At 35.9% G+C, this 19,692-nt stretch overlaps 1 protein-coding gene across 18 annotated transcripts in view; it reads right to left on the bottom strand.

Moving 5' to 3' along the window:
- DNTT (DNA nucleotidylexotransferase) overlaps positions 1-19,692 on the bottom strand; it is a 184,145-nt gene that overhangs the window by 42,622 nt on the left and 121,831 nt on the right. For all 18 annotated transcript variants that reach the window (XM_085582576.1, XM_085582577.1, XM_085582593.1 and 15 more), the window contains 3 exons: positions 15,086-15,188; positions 8,344-8,607; positions 6,826-6,909 (listed from right to left, as the gene is read on the bottom strand). In XM_085582576.1, coding sequence (XP_085438702.1) covers positions 6,826-6,909; positions 8,344-8,607; positions 15,086-15,188 — 451 coding nt within the window. The remainder of the gene's footprint in view (positions 1-6,825; positions 6,910-8,343; positions 8,608-15,085; positions 15,189-19,692) is intronic.

Here is a 19,692-nt window from a genome sequence, read left to right as displayed (position 1 = left end):
TGTCTACATGGTCACAATCCAATCACGAAACTGTTCCATGTGCCATCCTTAGAAATCTGCTGACATGAAACAGGAATAGAGAAAAGTACCTGCAGCAGTTTAAGTCATCCAGCCCACCTCCAGCCCACTGCTCATTCAGCTCAACTCTCCATGCTCCCTTCCATGCCCAAAGGATAGCAATTTCAGGAAATATATCACTCAGAATTTCTAGCAAGGAACAGTTGAAGTTAGTTCTTGTTTCATGCAGAGCTGGTTCTGAGTAGCTGCTGAACAGCAAACAGCACTAAGAAAAATAAATATATTCTGAATTAAAGGAAAGAGCAATAGGGAATCCCACTGCAGATGAACCTGTGTGACATACAGCAAGGGAGTTTTAAACCTGTCTTTAACTCCAAGGAATAGTTTCCAAATAGTTGTTAAAATGTGAAAACAAACAAAAATATATTTATTTTCCTATGGATTCTGAAGTATTTGGAAATTGTGATGATTTAAAATTAATTCAGATAATGAAGTTTAGTTAGGAAGCAATAGTGAAAAAGGTTGATAAAGGTTTGATAAAGGTTGATAAATCTTTTAAAAGGCCATATTCATCCACAATGTAAGTGGTAGGACTGGGTTTTGCACAGAACAATAGATCTTTCAGAAGCCTCTTCTGTAGTTAAGTTTGAGATATCCTCACAGCAAGCTGTAGTGAAAAAGATGATATATGGAATTGGCTGGCTGAGAATCACTAGAATGCAACTTCCCAGGATTTCCATAGAAAAGAGAGTTCTAAGGAAGAGTATTTCTACCTAACACATGTATAGTCATACAAAAATAATATCACATTGCCTTTTGAACAGTTCTAATCAGCAAAACACTAATTAATTTTACTTAGTTGGAATTTTCCTACTCAGTTATCCCAGGTGTTCCATAAAAATTATGTAATTATCAAAATATTGCCCTGAAAAAAAGTCACAATCCAATAGAATCTAGTTTACCAGGCACTTTAAAATAGACCTAAGCCCATTTGAGCTCCTGCCAGCTTGTATATCTTCTAGATATCCTGCCTGACAAGCTACTGGGAGCCTGAGTTCAAATAAGTAATTTTAAGTACTTCAGAGCCAGGGTGCCCAGAGCTCACTGGCTCCATGGGCCTGGAGCAGCCAGACAAGCAAATGCCTCAGAGCTTGCAGCCCCAAGAGCTGTCTGAGCTTTGGAGGTTTGGAACAGTCTGATCCATGGATTGTTTCCAAAGCCGAGATTCAGAAAGAAATTCCTTTAGCAGAAAGTGCCAATATTTGACTTACCCTCTGACTAAGAGACCAAGCAAACTTTGAATAAGCAAAATTCTCCATTATGCCTTTGTTCTCTCTTCTAGTTATAAAGAAAGACAAAACACTGGGTGATCAAAATTCTTCATTAAATTTAAGTATCTTTTTCTTTAGTGGTTAACTACTTACTTTACTGCATGTTTCCATCATGGCAACTAGGTTTTAGTGATGGGAGGTGAGAACAAGGAAAGCTAAATTACCTGCTTAAAACTACAGAGAAAATTTGGCTACAGAGTGAAACAAGCTGCAAGCTGAAAGTCAGCCTGGAAGTTGTTTGACTGCGCTCTCTGATGTCCCACGTCTGACCTGCTACGTGGTGCTTTGGCTGCCTGCAATCTTGTCATTGTACCAGCCAGAGCAAACATCCACTAACAGAGTCCAGCTTCAGACACTCTCCACAGGGCTATTCTGCATGAAAAGATATTTATTCTACCCCAGCTAAGAGCACCAGAGTTGGTAAAGCCACCAACAACCTTTGTAGTTCCTGAATCTTATTCCAGGTTGCTGATACGGAAAAGGGGCATTCATTAATACCACAAGGATGGCTCCTTTAAGAACAGAAATCCTGTAGTTTGCCAGATGCTTTAAAAATCACTTTCAAGATAATAAAGCACTAAGAGAAAGTAAATCACATATTTCTTGCATCTTCCTATAAACATATGAGAATTACTAATCTAAAAGACAGATATTCAAAAATAAAGTAGGCTTTGGAGCTGTACCTGCTTTAGTTAGATCCATTAGATCTCTCTCTATTTCACCCAGGTAAAAAGCTGTCAGGATGTTGTAAAGACTTGCCAACAATGCCCTAGTATGCACACCACTAGTCCAGATACAATGCACATTGTACCCAAAAATTTTAACTGGGGATTAAGGGATTGCCTCCTAGCCCAACACAGAGGAGTGCCAAAACAACAGTTGATGTCCTGGCTTACAGATTAAGGACCTTAATTTTTCCAAGGAAGACTCTACTGTTCAGCTGATCTGATTTATGCTTCACACAGAAAAATGGGGGTTTTTTTGGGTTTTTTGTTGTTTTGGGGTTTTTTTTTGGTTTTTTTTTTGCAAAATCATTTCTATTTTTCTTAGAGAGCATATTGTTCATTGATGAATAGGGAAAATTCTAATTTTACAATGAGAATTTTATTTGCCCGTTCATAAAAATGTCATGCCATTTGTTGCAGCAATAGTACCATAAGACATGGGGAATGTACAACTTCTCTTTCTTCCTTCTGACTGATCAGTGAACTCCACTCTGTAAGATTGGGGATCAGTAAGGTTTGACCTCTAGCTGATGTAAATCAGAGGAACTACATACTTCAGGTTGGTATATACAAATGCTAATTTCCATACCTTTAGTACACAGTTCTACAGACACAGATCTGGACATACACTCATCTTTTTATATAAAAGTGGCTGACAGATCATTGGTAACAAATTTTCAATTTTTTTGGTCACAATTTTCCTACGAAAGGAAGATCTACAGAATGCACTTCTTATCACAGAACTGAAAAAATCATCAGTTTGATAATTGCACACTGTCTTCCAAAACCAACAAATATATGAAAAAGATTCACACTAAAAAGAAAAAAAAATAAGGCTGAGGAATAATTTCACAGTGTAACTCTGTAACAAGTCCCTGGAGAAAATTTCTCTTCCTTTTGTTCCCATCTGCAAAGCTGTGTAATTGATTCCTAACTGCTGTGTTAATGCTCCGGATTCCTGGCAGAATCCCTTTGGAAATACATTAAAGCAAGCAGGACTCTCTCCTGCTGCAACCTTTTGAACGCTGGAATCTGGGATTCTGTGACATGCATCACGTTTCAAGCAGTGGACCACAGTGCCAGCAACTGTGCCAAAAGGCTGATAAATATTAATATAGAAGAATAAAGTATATGGAATTATATATTGAAATGTAGAGCAAATCAGGAAATTGTTTTCTTTTGTAATGAATAACATTCCCTTACAAGTACAGTTACGTTCCACCAAATATAAATTAAATAAGAGCAAATAATATTTGCTATAGTGTGGTTTATTAACTTCTTATAATGACTTGAAAAATTTTAAATTACAAAAGGCAAGTGTTTTTTAAGGAAAGCACTTGGTCTTCTGCAGGATCAAGGAATAGTTTGACTTCCTGATCTTCCTATATATTTTTCTGTACACATACAGACTAATAAAAGAAAGAGGCAAAAAGAATTTGGTCCAGCTCCCAGATTTTACCCCAGTCAATACCCCAGTGACTGTTAGAGTTGTGCATGGAGCAGGTGTCTGCCTGGACAGAGCCAGTGACATAAGACGCCCTCTCTTCAGCAGACCAGGAGAGAAATGTGGAAAATATGTGTTTCAGTTTTCACATATGGTGCCTAATTAACCTTAATTAAGGTTGTGTTAAGGGAACTTGAGCAGCTTGCACGAGGGATATCTGCTTTCTGATTATTTTTTTAGCTTTAAGAAAGGAAGATTTCCTCTCAAAAAGAGAAATACACTTATGAAATACAAATGTTCATGTTTCAATCCAATTGTATGAGATAGTACTGATAAAATACCCCTGTTTTTATTGTTCCTTATGAGTCAAACAATTTTAAAAGAAAAGCACAAGAATCACAATAAAGTGGATTCTCTGCTCTTCATAGTTCAATGTAAAAAATAACCAACAAACCAACACTAAACATTTTACAATTTGGGTATATGTTCCCTTGTGTAAAATTATGGATTATTTTTAATAATTATCTTAAGCTTACTATTCTGATGACCCTAAAAATGAATCAACCTTGGCAGCCACACAATTTGCTGCAAATGTCTCCTCTTCAACTATGGGCCGTCAAATTTCACAGACAGGCACCATTGTTGTGTTCTGCAATTTCTGATCTTACTGGGTGGCATTACAGAAGGTTTTTGTTCAAACTGTCATTTGTGGGAATAACCTAATACCAAATTGTAAAGTTAAAATTAATTTTAAAATATATTCGAATTTAACGCAATAGATTATAAATATACATATACTTGCCAGAGTCAACTCCCTGTTTCTTGTTAGAATAACACTACTTGGAAAAAGAGCCTGTGTTAGGCAGACTATAAATTCTGGTCTGAAATTTTTCATATTGCATATCTGCCTTAGAAGTTTCTTTCTTTGTGGAAGAAGTCAGCTAATGTAATTTAGCTATTTCTGAGACTGCAGCAGAAACAAGAACAGTATTCTGCTGTGTCAACATATTAACACAACTTCTTGTGTTTGAAATCTGCAGTGCATCTGTGCTTTACAGAAAAAAAAAAAAAAAAAAACAAAAAAAAAACCCAAAAAAAACCCCCCACACCATAATTTGGAAGCAAACTAGCTGTATTTGCAATTAAGTGAGAAATGACAGACGTAGGTATTAGGGGGCAAGGGGGACGATGACAGATAGATGGAAAGCAAGGTCCCTGAAAGGAACAGCTGACCCAACCATGTGCCTCAATTGATATATGAAAATTTAGGACCTTGTGGTCAAGACAGTTGAAATTTTCCCTGAATTTTGGTCTGGGTGTTTTGAGTTTCCTTCAGGTTGGTTTTTGGTTTCCTGTTTTTTCTTCTTTGCCTTTGTCAAGAACTTATGATAAGGAATAAAGGAAAATTTTATGAGTTTTTGCTTCTCAGCCTTTTCTTTAAGTCCATTTCTTTAATTTTGGGCAGTACATATGAGGAATTGAGGAAAAAAAGTAAGTTGAGACTCAGACATGTAGAAGGTCTGGAGACTAAATTACAGTTACAGCTGATGATCTGGGGAACCACAACATGGGTATACACATTTCGTTGTATTTTTCAAATTTCCAAGGCAGTCAACAGGAGGAACTTAAGGCTGGACACTGCAAATGCAGGGCCCTTGAAATCAATGGATGTTTAAGACTTTAAATCTTTCTCTGACTCAGCTCTTTACTTGAAAATTTAGGATGACAAGAACATCTTTCTTCCCAGAGGATACTGTGAAGATAAACTCATCATTTATCTGTGAATCATCCTAGCTAATCCAGTTAAAAACACATGGAAACTCACTTTTTTTTTCCCCAGAGAGATTTTAATGGTATATCAGTTACAAAGCCTAAACATAATCAAGAAAAAATAATACTGATTGATGTTGTGCATGAAAGAATATTGTCTATTTTGCATCTCTGAAGGCCTCAGGGCTATGAGTAAAAGCAGCAGATATAATGATACATACTCATGCACCAAGCAGGCAAATTTTGCTGCATACAAAAAATAACACTGGCATTCCTCAAATTGTTTGGTTTTCCCTAGTGCCATTTTTTTGTTACACTCAAAAAGCTATTGAACAGAGTGCATATTAATGTGCAGATAATAATACCAACCATATTATGGTGAGAAAAAGAGTTTATATTTTGAATACTTTCAAAGTATAAAACACAGGCAGTAATACACAGACATCATCCCTGAGTTTGTGAAGAAATATCCTTTTTAGACACATGACAGCATATTTATCTATTATTGATTTTATGTTTTCTTCTGAAGCATCTAGTATTGACAAATGCCTGTGACAGGATATCTGACTAAATAATCAGGATAATTAGCCTGATAATTTCCCCAGGTTTCCATGTGAACTGAGGATGCTATAGCAGCATCTGGACCTGATGAGCACATATGGAGACAGCTGAAATGGAGTGATTGCTTAGATCACTCCAGCATCTTAGAAAGAAGCAATGAGACAATACTACATGTAAGCAGGGGTGCTGAAAGCAGTCTCCATTCTATAAGAAATACATAGGAAAGATTAATGTAAAATCATAACATAGTACTTTGGCTTTCTCTATATTGACATCAATAAGCATCTTCAGTATTGATTTTTGCTTATTATTTAAATAGCCTAATACAAATACAGACATTAAGCCAGATAAATGCAGAAATCAGTATAACTGCAGCCAAGAGTCTTTATACCAGAAGTCATACCAATTACTCCCCAGGCTGCCAAGACTGACTAAACAGAATTCCACACCGACTTCTGAATGAAGGGCTTTAAAAGCAGGATGATCCCTAATCTCTGCTCAGTGTCATACCTTGCAAAAACTTCCTCAAGCCTTCTAACTGAGCCTGTACCACTCAATATCCCCTCTTCCTTTGCAATGTCAGACCAATATGAGTTGAAAGTGTGCTGGGGATGCAGAAATGATCTCTCCTTCTGAGACAGAGGGACAGTAAAGTACATTTTTCAAATACTCACAGATGGCTTTTTCTCAGTTCTGTGAAGGCTGGCAGTTCCTATCAAACACAAACGTCTAATTCATGTTTCCTGTTACATTTCAGGAATTACTTCACAAGTGCCAAAATATAAAAAGGATTTTCAGACTTACTTGCTCAGATTTAATCAGGCCGTTCCACTGAAACTAAATCATGTGAAGGTGTTTTACCACCAAATGGATAATCAAGCTAAAATATTCTATATACTTGAATATAAAAAGTTAACTGGAAATGCACACTGGGAAATAAAAACACATTGGCTTTATTTCTGAGAATAAACAGTACCTTTCTCCTGTCATACAGTGCATGGTTATCCAGGATCATCTTCCTTTCATGTGCAGCATACCTCCGCAAATCACGTCCAAATTGCTGTCAAAGACAGAGCAAACATCAAACACATGCACAGACCAAAACTGTTATCCTTTGCACCTTCTAACACCAAACCAAATAATAAACTAAGGACTAAAAATTACCTCTATTAAAGGAATATAGTCTGATAAAATCAGTCATCTGAAGGGAAACCTTTGGATAAGGAATCCAAATATTTGCATCCGTCCATCATTGCTGTCGTTACTGTGACAGAAGCTGGGCACTACATAAGAAAGCAAACCTGTGGTGGGCTCCCACAGTCTGCAGGTGAATTAGCCCAACAGGGAGTAGGAGCTCAGTGAGGCAGAGAAAAATGAAGGCATTGCCTACTCATCCAAAGGGCCTCACACTGTGTGTTTTTAGTGTAGACTCCTATCTACAGAGTTGAGAGAAGGGCTTTTAAGTTGCCAAACACTTCCAGGATAAGAAAGGACCCCAAAGTCTGCAGAACTTAATCCAAAGTCCAAAAAAATACATTTTTGTTATCTCAAAAAAGTGACTGAAATAACTCAAGCTCAGCAGGAGAACACATCAATTTCAACATTTTGCCTGGTCTAAACCATCCTGCTTCCAATTAACCTGAGAACAGAGTGGCAAGGCACCAGTACTGCTTCCAGTACATCAAAAAAATAATTCAGAGCAGGCTCAGAAGCTCTCCATTGTACCATGTAAACACTCCCTAAAAAATGAACATCAGAAGGCAAGCATGTAAAACAGATTAAGAAATAATTCTTTCTAGAGGGAGATTAATAATTTACATTTTGAGTTTGCATTGGGTAGAATTTTTTGTTTTGAAAATAGTGTACTATTTCATATTATGCCAACTAACTAGTGTCTATTGTGAAAGTAGTTATAATTTCAAGTTTTCTTATTAAAATATAAACCAAAATATATTTTATTCTGATTAAAAACTAATGTCTAATTTTAATTTTTTCCAGTTTTTTACAATTTCAAGGAGTTAATTAAAATGGAACTGAAACAAAACATTTGATCTAATCCAAAAAGAAAGATGTCAAATTGTTTTCAATTTCCTATAAAACAAATTAATTTCCAATTCAGAATATCTCTTTCTCAAATGTTTAATTTCCTGTAAAATTATGTGACACTTTCCAAATCATATCTCAACTCGGTAACCATTTAAATTTTTTGTTAACAGTATCATGATGTAAAAAGACAACACAACTGACCAAAACCCTAACTCTTCAGTTCATAAACCTAAACACTAAGACACAAGGAAAATAGAACTTAACTCATCCATAAATGTTAGTGATGAATTCATCAGCTCCAACCCATGATCAGGGGTGGATGACAGCATGAAACGTGATGAGTGAATATCAGGAATATTTTTTTTTAATCCATGAACTCTGAATAGTCCTGCAACAACAAAAATGTGTTTGCAGTGCTAAGAGAACTTGTACTGTAGTGGTTACTTACCCTGGAGCCTGTCCAACCTAACAGAGCATATGAATATTGCTCAAAGGGGGTTATGACCAGATCCACACGGATTGCCTTCCAGTCTTTGACTTCTGCCATTTCCAATTTTTTTGATGTGTTGCAAGTGCTGTTGTCTACTCTTGGCTGATATAATTTTAAAATTGCAAAACACTTCTGAAAATGATCCATGGCATCAACTTTTCTGCTTGGCAGCTGCTCCTTTACAAATGTTGATTCGATGATATCACAATAAAGGAGTAAGCCCTAAAGAGAAGATATGGTTCACATTGAATTGCTGAACTGGTTTTACTGTCATTCCAGAGTTTCTAGATAGTTGTCCTAAAAATTCACGTGAAATGTAATTTCAGTAAACAAGGAACTGTGCCAGGGTAAATTTGGGATAACAAGAGACATGAAACAGCATCAGACTTTGGAAAATATTTGAGGGAAATCTGCACTGGTAGATATCTGACAGTAGTGAGGTCCTGCCCTGTACTAAAGAGATAGAATTTGCAATTCTTCCCCTCTCTCCTTTTGTCCTAACCCTTTTTCTAGTTAATGTCAACAGAAATTTCTCAGTAAGGATTGATGTGTTCCCTTGTGGCAGACATCTAGAAAAAGATGATTAGTCCAGTGCACAGTCTTGCTGATGGATTCCAAAGTGGAAGATGCCATTTGGACTGTATCTGATGCATGAGATTTCCTTGTGACAAGGTCTGGAGTTTCCAGAGAGATGGAAGATCCCTGCCCATGTCTTTTCCTCAGAGGGAATGCCCATTTCTTTAGGTCCTTGGGTCACTTTTTCTGCTTTGAAAGCACACAAATGTTTACACATCCTCCTTCCTCTGGACTAGGGCCTTTTTTAAATTGCAATGTTGAACTGAGCGTGTCTAGAAGTGGTTTTATTTGATGGCTGCCAGTTGTTTGACAATGGTGTGTTTAGGAAAGCTATTCTCCTATTTAGTAGCCCAGCTAAAACCATTCCTCTTGCTTCCCCCTCCCCCACCCCAACTGAAAACCCAAACGACAAAGATCACGGGCTGAGATAAGAACAATTTCCTGGAAACAGCAATGAGGTAAGACAACAAACAGTAACTGGCAGCACTATTAATAACAAAAGGTATAAGACAAAAATAGACAAAAATAATTTACATGTAAAATACCAGACCATTTCAAACACCACACTTTCTCCCATTGAAAGGAAAATCCTTCTTCTAGGAAGAGAGAAAGTCCCTTTCCCTCATCCCTGGCAATGACAGAAAGTGGTATTGAATATTAGGGTCTGGCCACGCCCCTTCCCTCTGATCTGGGCCAAAATCAGGATGTAGGGTCTCCAGATAAGTCTCTTAATGTCCCAGGTAACAATTAACTAATTTTCAGTATTAAAAATGAGATTTTTATTATTTCTTTTATTTAATGTAGATGTGGTAACTTTACATGACAATATCTTAAATGACTTAGAGAATACTTTACAGTAATAAAGTTACTTTTATCACTAAGAGATAAAATTCTGCCCCCCCCCCAAAAAAAGCATATCAAAATCGCTTAACAAGATACAATTTCCATGAATAGACACTGATATGTATTATTACATTTTTAGCCTCCAGCTTTTTGTTGATGATAGCTCCAAATTAACAATCTCATTATTTTACTGGAAATCAGTTACAGGCTTTTCATGAGTCAATGAGCCAGCTTTTTTAATGATAACCATTTTATTTGAATTGGCATTCTTTCACTTGTTTGGAATTTTTCCTGATTATGAAGATTTATTATAAACTGATATGAGAAAAATCCTTATGTAGTTTCTTGTCTTGGATGACTAGTTGCCAAGTCTGCTGATCTGAAAATGCTTAAATTTAGCAGGTGCTCTGTAACAGCTATCTTTAAAACAGCAATTTTTTTCTTAATTTTACCCCAGTGTCACAAGGCACTGATGCTTGCTCTTTCCAAATATAGACTCAAAACAGCTGTTAAGTGTTAATGCATAACTCTCTATTTTTCTGCTTATTTTGATGAAACTATCCTCCTTTCAAGTTAATTTTTTTGCTTGTAATGCTAATAAAAATAATTTTAATATCATTAATCATTGACCATTAATTGATGAATTCATGCTTTGATTAAGCACCAATATTCTTCCCATTTTCTATAAAAATCTGTTAGCTACTTAGCAGCACTTGCTTATCTTTTTCTTCATTTTTCTTTTTGCTCTTGGAGATTTGGGGCACTACAGAGTATATACCAGAAGCCAGAGTTTCACCATTAAATAGGAGCCAAAGCCTAGGTCATATGCATTAGGATAGTGTTTCCAATTCACCTAGTATAATTAGACAGTGGACATCACCATCACCCCTCAAAGTAAAGGTGAAATGGCACTTAGGTACACTTGGAAAAAGCATTGCCTGAAGAGGCAGTCAGCTATGAAGATTGTGTGAAGTTCTGGCCACTGCTAGCTACAGAGCTGCATCCTTCTCATTACTCTGAGTCAGGGAATCTGCAGCTCTTTGCACATTTCAGATTGATCTGTACACCATAAAGTGCTGTAGGTCTCGTTTACACAATCATGTTATAAAGTGTGGTAATTTTAATTTCTCAAATTTACAACACCATCAAAACTAAATATATATTTTTAGGACAGTTATGTTAAGACCCTCAACAATTTTCCATTTTTAGAATGACTGCACACTTTTGCTTAAATATGCTGAGTGCTGGCACATCAATAGCATTGATATTGGAGTAAATCCAAGTTCAAACTGAGGAAAAGTATGACTTTTCAAAAAAATATTAAATCAATCACTGAAAAATCAATCAAATATGGTATCCAGCATTCTCAGTCATTTTTAATTAAATGGAATCCTATTCTATATTTAGTGTTACATGCTGTCATTATTCATCGTTTTTGCTAGCTGGATTAATTCTGCTAAAGCTAAATAGGATCATTTTATATAATCTGAAAATGTAATCCATTATGTTCTTCTGAAATGCATATGTTGCTGCTATAGATCTCCTTCTGAGATAGTTTAATAAAGTGAAACTGGAATTCTTTTTTTTTTTTCAGTGAAATTCCTATATCTAATCCAAAATAGGATATAGCATGTTAATTTGGAAAAATTTCATCATGGATGAGACAGATGGAATTATATAAAGTGGAAGAGCTAAAGGAACACTTTTTAAAAGTCAGGCCTTTAAAGAAGTCACTAGAAAATGGCATCAAAGGTTTGATCAGCAATGCAAAATTTGGCAGCTGCTGCATAATCATGCAGCTGCCTTGGTCCCTTTTTCATCTTGAAGTTCCCTGTGTGTTGGAATGATCTGTTTCTGAGCATGTCTGGAGCAGCCTGGCTTTGACAGCAATGGACAGATCAGCACTGGAATCCATGAATGAAGGTGTTTGCCTCTCTAATGCCATGAGCGTTTGCACTGCTGAGCAAGATAAAGAGACAGACAGACAGACAGGGAGTTACATGTGCCTACTCACCCACACACAGCTATACAATGCACCCCAGAAAGATCACACGTCTTAAGAAATGCCAGATCTTCACTTAGAACACAGCAGGAAATGGAGCACTTCTGCTTACTTTATACAATAACCTCACAAGCAGGATAATCAGAGTCAGCCCTGTATTCTCACTAAAGAAATTTAGGCCAAGATCTCTCATGTTCAGGGCTCTAACCACCTTGCAATAGTCTATTTCAGGTAAGAATTTCATCGTCTTAGTCAGATGTAACCAAAAAAATCCATAATGAATTGCAAAGAAAGCTGAGACAATGTTCCCAAAGGAGCTCTGCATCCTTATGCACTCTTTCATCTGAAACAAAAGGTGCTTTCCTCTGGCTTCTTAATAATTTCAGTGTCTTGTTTTAGAAACAGGTTTTGTTGCTGGCAAAATCCAGCTGTCACTTAATAATGAATGTGCAGCTTTGCTGTGAACCCTGTTTCCAAAAATCAGTTTCCAGCAAAAGAAGAAATATTACTTGCTTCTCACCATCCTCTTTAATGGAACACCAAGCCTTCCCCTTCCTGATCACCTCATCAATGGTGAACACTAGAGTTTAAACCAGACCAGTAATGTATTAAAATAGGTAAGCACAGGCAGGCATCTCCATCACTTATTTTCCTAAAGCCAAAAGAAAAATGCAACATTATATATACATGAATATAAAAGGAAAAACTGAAGAGTGCAGGAGTGCCTGTAGTAACAGTATCTCTTCCATTGTCGAAAGTATGCATATAACAGGAACAGTGCTAAATATAGCTATACAGGTTTTCAGCAAAAAATGAAAGCATTTTTTCACAGTATGTGAATGAAGCTACATCGACACAGATGGCTCAGCCTGTTTGCCCACAGACTTTCAAGCTCTAACACACAGAAGTAATTTCTTGTTTTCTTTATGAGTTTTTTTTTTTGAACCATTAAGACCATAACCTGTGTACTGCATCACAGCTTTTCCATTTTGCCACTCTACTTTGAAGACTTTGTGTTCTCTGTTCCTCAGCCCGTTTATCCCTGGTGATGCTGCATCAAAGAGCATGATGGTGCTGATTTAGCCACTTCATTTTCAGCAGCTTTCACTGGAAGGATCTTGTAATGTTAAACTTTTGAGATAAGAAAAAGACCTTTTAAACTATTTAAAGCTGTGGTCCATAATTTAGAAGTTAAACATTGTGGAATCTTTCACTCAGAGCTGCCAAAAGGAAGCCAACATCATGACCTGCGTGATGTACATCAATTAATTTGCGCTTAGAAGGAGCAGCACAAAAGTGGCAAGCTGTGACTACTGCAGACTACTGCAAAAAGTAAAAAAGTGCTTTAATTGGAGTTTTTTCAGTCCTCCCCTCTCCCTTATAAATCAAAGACAATAAAAAGGTAAGAGGTTTACAGAGCTTCTCTTTCTTTTTTGCATTTTAATTTTGCTGGCAGCTTGTTTTTCAGTAGGGCCACTAAAATGCCACAGAAGAGAGGTATTGTAACTAGTGGCATAAACCATGAAAAACCTGGAGGACAAACAGAACACAGGAAATAGCTGTCCATACCTTTAAATTATACCCAGATTCTTTGGGTTTGGTTTCTATGGCTGTTTTGCTTCTGACATGTTCTACATACTAGAACTTCTAGAGGAATCCTAATCTTTTCATCAAACTCTCGGCCACCCTTGACTTCCATACTCTGCCTGCACTCCCTTCTGCCAAAAAGCTCCCTTAACAAGAAAATCGGTAAGAACAATTAAATTTCAATTTATTTTCTTTCAATTCCTTTTAATGAAAGCAGCTCAAAGTGAACTGAAAAACTTTAGCACTTGTTAGACTTCTCGGATCACAGCTGCTTTTCTCAGTAATGTAAGTTGAAAAGAAGGAATGAAAGGCTGCACTCAGAACAGGCTCTAGCCTTGGTCTGTTGTCACTTTTCCCTTCTGCTCTATTATAACAAACATGATTTTGGGAGGACCTGTACCTGATTTCCTAGAGATTCAAGTGTGTGTAAGATAAAAGATCCATTCTAAGAAGAAAGGCAACTTTTCTCACAGTAAAGGGAATATAACAACTGCAAAAGGACATATACATTAATAATAAAATTATTGATAAAAATAGAGTATTTCCTCAGCACTCATTAATTGCCATGGCTTCATTGCTATTGAGTAGTCTAAATAGTACCTGCTATCAATCTACTCCAACATATGCAGCTTCCACAGAGGAATGTGAAGGAATCCAGCTAATGTTGCATTTTACCAGGAAAATAACAAGTTTGAGGCCCCTCCATCAAAGCCAGCTGAAAGATTTTGACCAGCTTGAAACAGATAACTTCATACAGTCACGTAAGCTTTTGTGCAGTTGGATGTTTTGAATCTTTCATGTGTTAACCCATTATACATTAATTGAAGTACATGGCTCAAGAATCAATTCTCTGCAGCCTGTCTGCATTGAAAGCTGACTTGACTTAGCAGTGAGGCACTTGATGATTCACCTCAGGCTGCTGGCTTTTACTTTTGAAATGTACTCAATTTCTTTGAACAGTGTTGGTAGTAAATGTTGGAAAACATCTCACCTGGCTAGAAAGTAGAAGAAAAACAAAAGTTTATTTTTCCCAACATATTATATTTTTCTGACCCAAGAATATTTTAACTACCTGTTATAACTGAGACACTTCCAAATTTAAAGCTGCTGGAAACTGAAGAGCTGAATAGAAAATTTTAAAAAAGGGGAAAAAAACCAACAAACAAAAATCCATCCCTTAGATGAGCAATTCCTCTAAGAAATGACACAATTATCTAGCATATTGGGTTGGAAGAGACCTTGAAGATCACAGACAACATGGAAAACTGTGACAATTTTTCTGTATTTCTATGCTTAAAGCTGGATCTCCCTGGAGCAGCTTCCCTTGGGAAAAACTTACTCCCACCTCAAGGAGAAATTAAACAAATAGACAGTTTTTTTAAAGTAGAAGAACAATTTCCTCTGGTACTCAAAGCTCTGACACTAGCTTGATTTCTCACCCCTGACTAGTTGCATATTCTTAGGGTAAGATATTACAGAATGTGTGTGCACTTCTGATATAACCTTCAACTTTAGTCTTCAGAGCTAGAGGATGCACTTAGATCATGGTTAGTAATCAAATAGAGCAATATCCTGCTCCAAAATATTGCAGTCAGCTCTAAAAAGGAGTATGACATTCTTTAAGCAGTATATAGGCTTAATTCAGTGGATTTAGAACTTGTCTCTTTTGGCCAAGTGCTTTTTAGTTCATACCTGCTTTTTCCATAAGTTAATAACTTTATGCAGAAGTTCATCATCTTCTCTTGGTCCTGGATTGGTGATCAAAAAATCTATGTCATGTCCAATATTCTTACCCCTAGAAAGAATAAATAACAAGGACATTTAAAGAGTTAAGTTCCTGTTGTATTTTGCTCTGTTTTCAAAGACAGTATTTTTGCTGCATTATAAAAAAAAATGCAGAATAAAATAATAGCAATGTTGCTTAAAACATAACCAAAATGGAATCTCTGATTACTATTATTGGGTTTATTAGTGTTCTTTATAAAATAATAATGACAAGTTTTTGATCTATTCCTCTGTTTTTCAACTAGATACTACAGATCCATTTGAAGATGTTAAATCTTTCTTTCTTCCCTTAAGTCCCAGAAAGGAAGATTTTAGTTATCTTTGGATTAAAAAAAAAAAAGCATAATAAAAATACAGTGTTAAATATTATGAATCCAGTGCAGTAACAGGAGATAAACTTGCCAGTCAAACTACCACAGATTTAAATATTCTTCTTTGCTTTTGATGCACATTTTAATGTACAAAACTGTAATTATGGACATTTTTATTGTTTAACAGCAGATATAAATCCTTTGACTATTTTGCATTTCTTTTAAATATGACAATGCTTTTTACAGGGATGGAGATTGATTTTTTTTCTGAGGACAGCTCATCCTTAATGTGACTAAAGCTTGTTCATTACATGCACTAAGGATTTCATAATTAAATCAGTGTGCACAAAATTTAATTGCAAATGTTCTTAATGAAAAATTATGTCATAACCTCTTGTTTTTCTCTGTTTAAATCTAAGCATTCAGCTTGCCTTTCATCTACTTTCCAAAGGTGTTGAACTGAAATCTGATTAAGACTTAGCTATCATTGGAAAAAAAGTAAAAGCATGTTATTGAATGTTTCCCTTCAGAATTATAAAATGTTTGAGAACACACGAGAATTTATCTCACAATACAATTCATCTGAGCATTGCAGAATCAATACAAGTTTTAATTTTGGACTCGTTAGTACAACAGGAGATGAACACACGTTTACTGAGTGCAATCTCTCCAGCCTAAGGAGAAATGAGAAGAGGAGAGGAGAGATTTCTGCAATGAGAATTATTCTCCTTTAGGGAATTGGTGGAGAAAGCACCCAAAATCTGGAGTAGTGACTGTTATGTGCAGCACATCTCCAGATGTTTCTCATGTGTTTATGGGGAAAGTCTGCTCTTGCTGGTGTTCACAAGGGTATGTGATGTTATGGCTCGGGAGGGTTTCAGTCAACACTGTGTCAAGAATTCAGAGAACTTGTGAACTGCTATTCAAGCAATGAAAATAAAACAGTGAAACCCAAAGACATCTTTTTTTTTTTTTTTCATTAAATAATTTATTCTCTTAAAATAATGCCTAAAACTGAACCTGGTTTCTTAAACTTGGAAAATTGTAGGAAAAGAACTGATAGGCAGACTTGTCAAGTGCCATTTGTGTGACAGGAAGTCATCTAACTGATGGATAGTTGAACAGCATTAGCACAAAATTGTAAGGAGATTAAAGTCTGGGCTTTGCATTTGACAAGCAGTCATACTCACTATAATGCAACTATTGTGCTGTGTCTGCAGCAAAGTCGAAATTGCTTAAACAGGTAGAAATTATTTTAAAGAGGTTTCAAACAAAGCATCAGTCTAGGCTTAGAAACTGAACAGCAATTCAAACTCAAGAAGTTAGAAAATATTTAGTATTCCATGTAACACTGAGTTATTTTGTAGGATGCCATTCATTATCTCTAAAATTACAATAATAATGCAAAGCTCTTACATAGCATTTTTTACTAACATGTCTCAAAATATTTTTTCAAAAGGAAGGAATTTACTATTCCTATCTTAGAGATGCAGAGTGGCATAAGAATATTTGCTTTAAATTACTTTTTCAAGAAATCAAAGGAAGAAATTGGAAGCCAATGGAATTGGGAGCTGATTCCCAATGCTTCCTCAACATCTACATATTTTAAGTCAACAACCATCTACAAAATCCTGCATCAATCAAGCCACAAAATCACAGGAAATCCAAGGTGCTTCATTGGCCCTCTATTTCCCAAGACAGAGACCATTTATTGAAATACTCTCTGGGGCTTTTTTTTTTTTTTTTTTTTTTTTTTTTTTTTTTTTTTTTTGTGAAATTAGAGAGCTTAATTCTCATATTAGTTATAACACAATATTAGTTATTATCAGAGTTACATTTCAGATCCTTTTTGACTAATTCACAATGGATAAATTTCTGACTGAAATTCTTAAGCTGTTACTGGTACCTTTAGTCTAATTGCTGCTAGCACTCTTTACCAAACAGTGCATTTCAGCCTAGAAAAATGTATTATTTTACTTAAAATAAAAAACAATATAATAAATTAAAAAGAAGTATAATACATGTGACTCACAGCTTGTAAATCATGCAAAAAGGTGCAGTAAGGAATACATGGATTCAGATCATCATTCTAGTGAAGGTGGCCAATAATTTCAGCAGAGTAGGGTTTTTCACATATACGCATGTATTTGTGTGTGTATGCATAGAAACATACAATCATGGGTACTCATAAAATTACATAAAGGGCCAAGTTATTTGTCATCCACTGGTTGCTAAACACAAAATACATAGCCAGAGCTTGGTACAGGGAGCAGGGTTTTAAGAATTTTCCTCACTAGAAAGGCATCCCAGGCAATATGCTACATTGCACTGCCTCTACAAATATCTAAAAATCTTCCATTTAATATCTCAAGGTGGCATAAATCCACTTGAGCTTGTGTTTTTAGCACACTAATTCATGATGGGAGATGCAGGGATTTGATTCTGGCACACCCCATCACAAAGACTTTCTATAAAGTGTGAGTACTTATTTTAAAATCAAAAGAGCTTCAATGACATTTTAGTAAAAATAACATACAACCCCATGACATGTATAGAACTTGTCTATTTTCTAGACCTCTTATGTGATGACAGATATAACCTGTCTAGTTTCTCCATTCTACGTGGGCATAAGCAGGACCTGGGAAATTACTTGCTTATACCTGGAATTGCTGAAGCTCTGGTGCACCAGAAGCATAGATGTATCCCAGGAGCAAAGTAATCACAAACAGAGCTGGGGAGTTCAGCTTTCTGAAGCTTTGAACAGGAAAATATTCAAGTTTTGCATTGCCTATTCAGATCCACTTACATCTTTTTCTTCTCTTCAAATTTAAACCTAAATCTTCACTGTGCTGGAGCTATAAGAAAACCAGCACCTTAAAGAATAGAAATTGCAGTTTACTTTTTGTTCTAATAATTTATTCAAGCCCGAAGATAATAAAAGACAGCGCACTATTAATTAACTGTGTTCAATTCCTGGCTGACTAAGCTTGTATAAAGCTGGTAAATGTTTCTTAGCAGCCAATTAACTACCTTTAAGGTTGTTGGAATTATCTTTCTTGCTGTTATTAGATTCCAAGCCATCAAATATAACTATCATTATGAATAAAACTTAAAGATATGAATGCATAGCAAAGGATAATCATATTGTCTTAATATACAATGGCAGCACCTGCATGATTAGACATTTGATAGTTGCATGTGTGCAGAATATTTTGAGATGCTGGAATAGTACATAATGGCGAAACCACATCAGTGACAATTCTGATCAAATTATTTTAGCTGAAGAAAGATGGACTGACATTTCCCTTCTACTCACAAACCTTCACTGTTGGATGAGAAAAATGACTTCTGACTTTAAAATCCTAAACACTATACTAGATTTGTCTTTTGTTATTTAGACTATCTGGTAATGGGTTCCTGTGACATTTTGCTTAACAGACCATATTTTCTTGGTTTCAGAGATTCACACTTCATTCAGAGTAAGACTATAATAGTCTTTGCAAATCCTTCTCAATCTCTTATTTCACTTCTGTGTGAAAACAGTTCTCCAATTAAGCTATTTACCTCAGGTCTGTCCTTGTCAGCTAAATAACAAACAATTTGCCTGACTCTGAAATAAAAATGGAAAGACAACGAGGAATTTTGGACCAGGAATCCAATTTAGTACCATACCTTCCAGAGCAGTCTAAAATACCATTTCTTCACAGCTGCCACATTGATCCTCAAGACCATCTTTGGAAGGGCACTTCAACTCTCTCTTTGTGAAAGATGTCACTTAATACTCAGAAGAAAAAGATTTTCACTAGCTGCTCTGAAAAGTCATCAGAGATTACTGTGTCCCTGCAGTCTCAGAATCTGGACTAGAGACAAGCTGGACAACTGGTATTTCTATATCTCAAAAAACACAGATGGAAATTTTCCAAATTTTTTTTTTAGTTTATTGTTGTCTGGGGGATTTTTGGTTTGGTTTCAGGAGTTTTTTGTGTTGTAACAGTCACAGCAAAAACTATCTATTTCTTAACCAGAGAAAATTCTTGTTGGCGTGATAGAATTAAGAAGTAATTCCCATGTGTGTTAAAACCTTCAGTGTTTACACAAGCATTCTGAACTTTACACATGAGAACACTGCCACAGATAATCAGAAACATGAATTGTTTGCACCAAGTCAGGCATATGTATAGACTGGTAGACTGGCAAGTAACA

The sequence above is a fragment of the Lonchura striata genome, chromosome 6 (assembly GCF_050655825.1).
Source record: "Lonchura striata isolate lonStrDom1 chromosome 6, ASM5065582v1, whole genome shotgun sequence".
NCBI lineage: Eukaryota > Metazoa > Chordata > Aves > Passeriformes > Estrildidae > Lonchura > Lonchura striata.
This window is presented reverse-complemented; position numbering and strand designations above follow the sequence as displayed.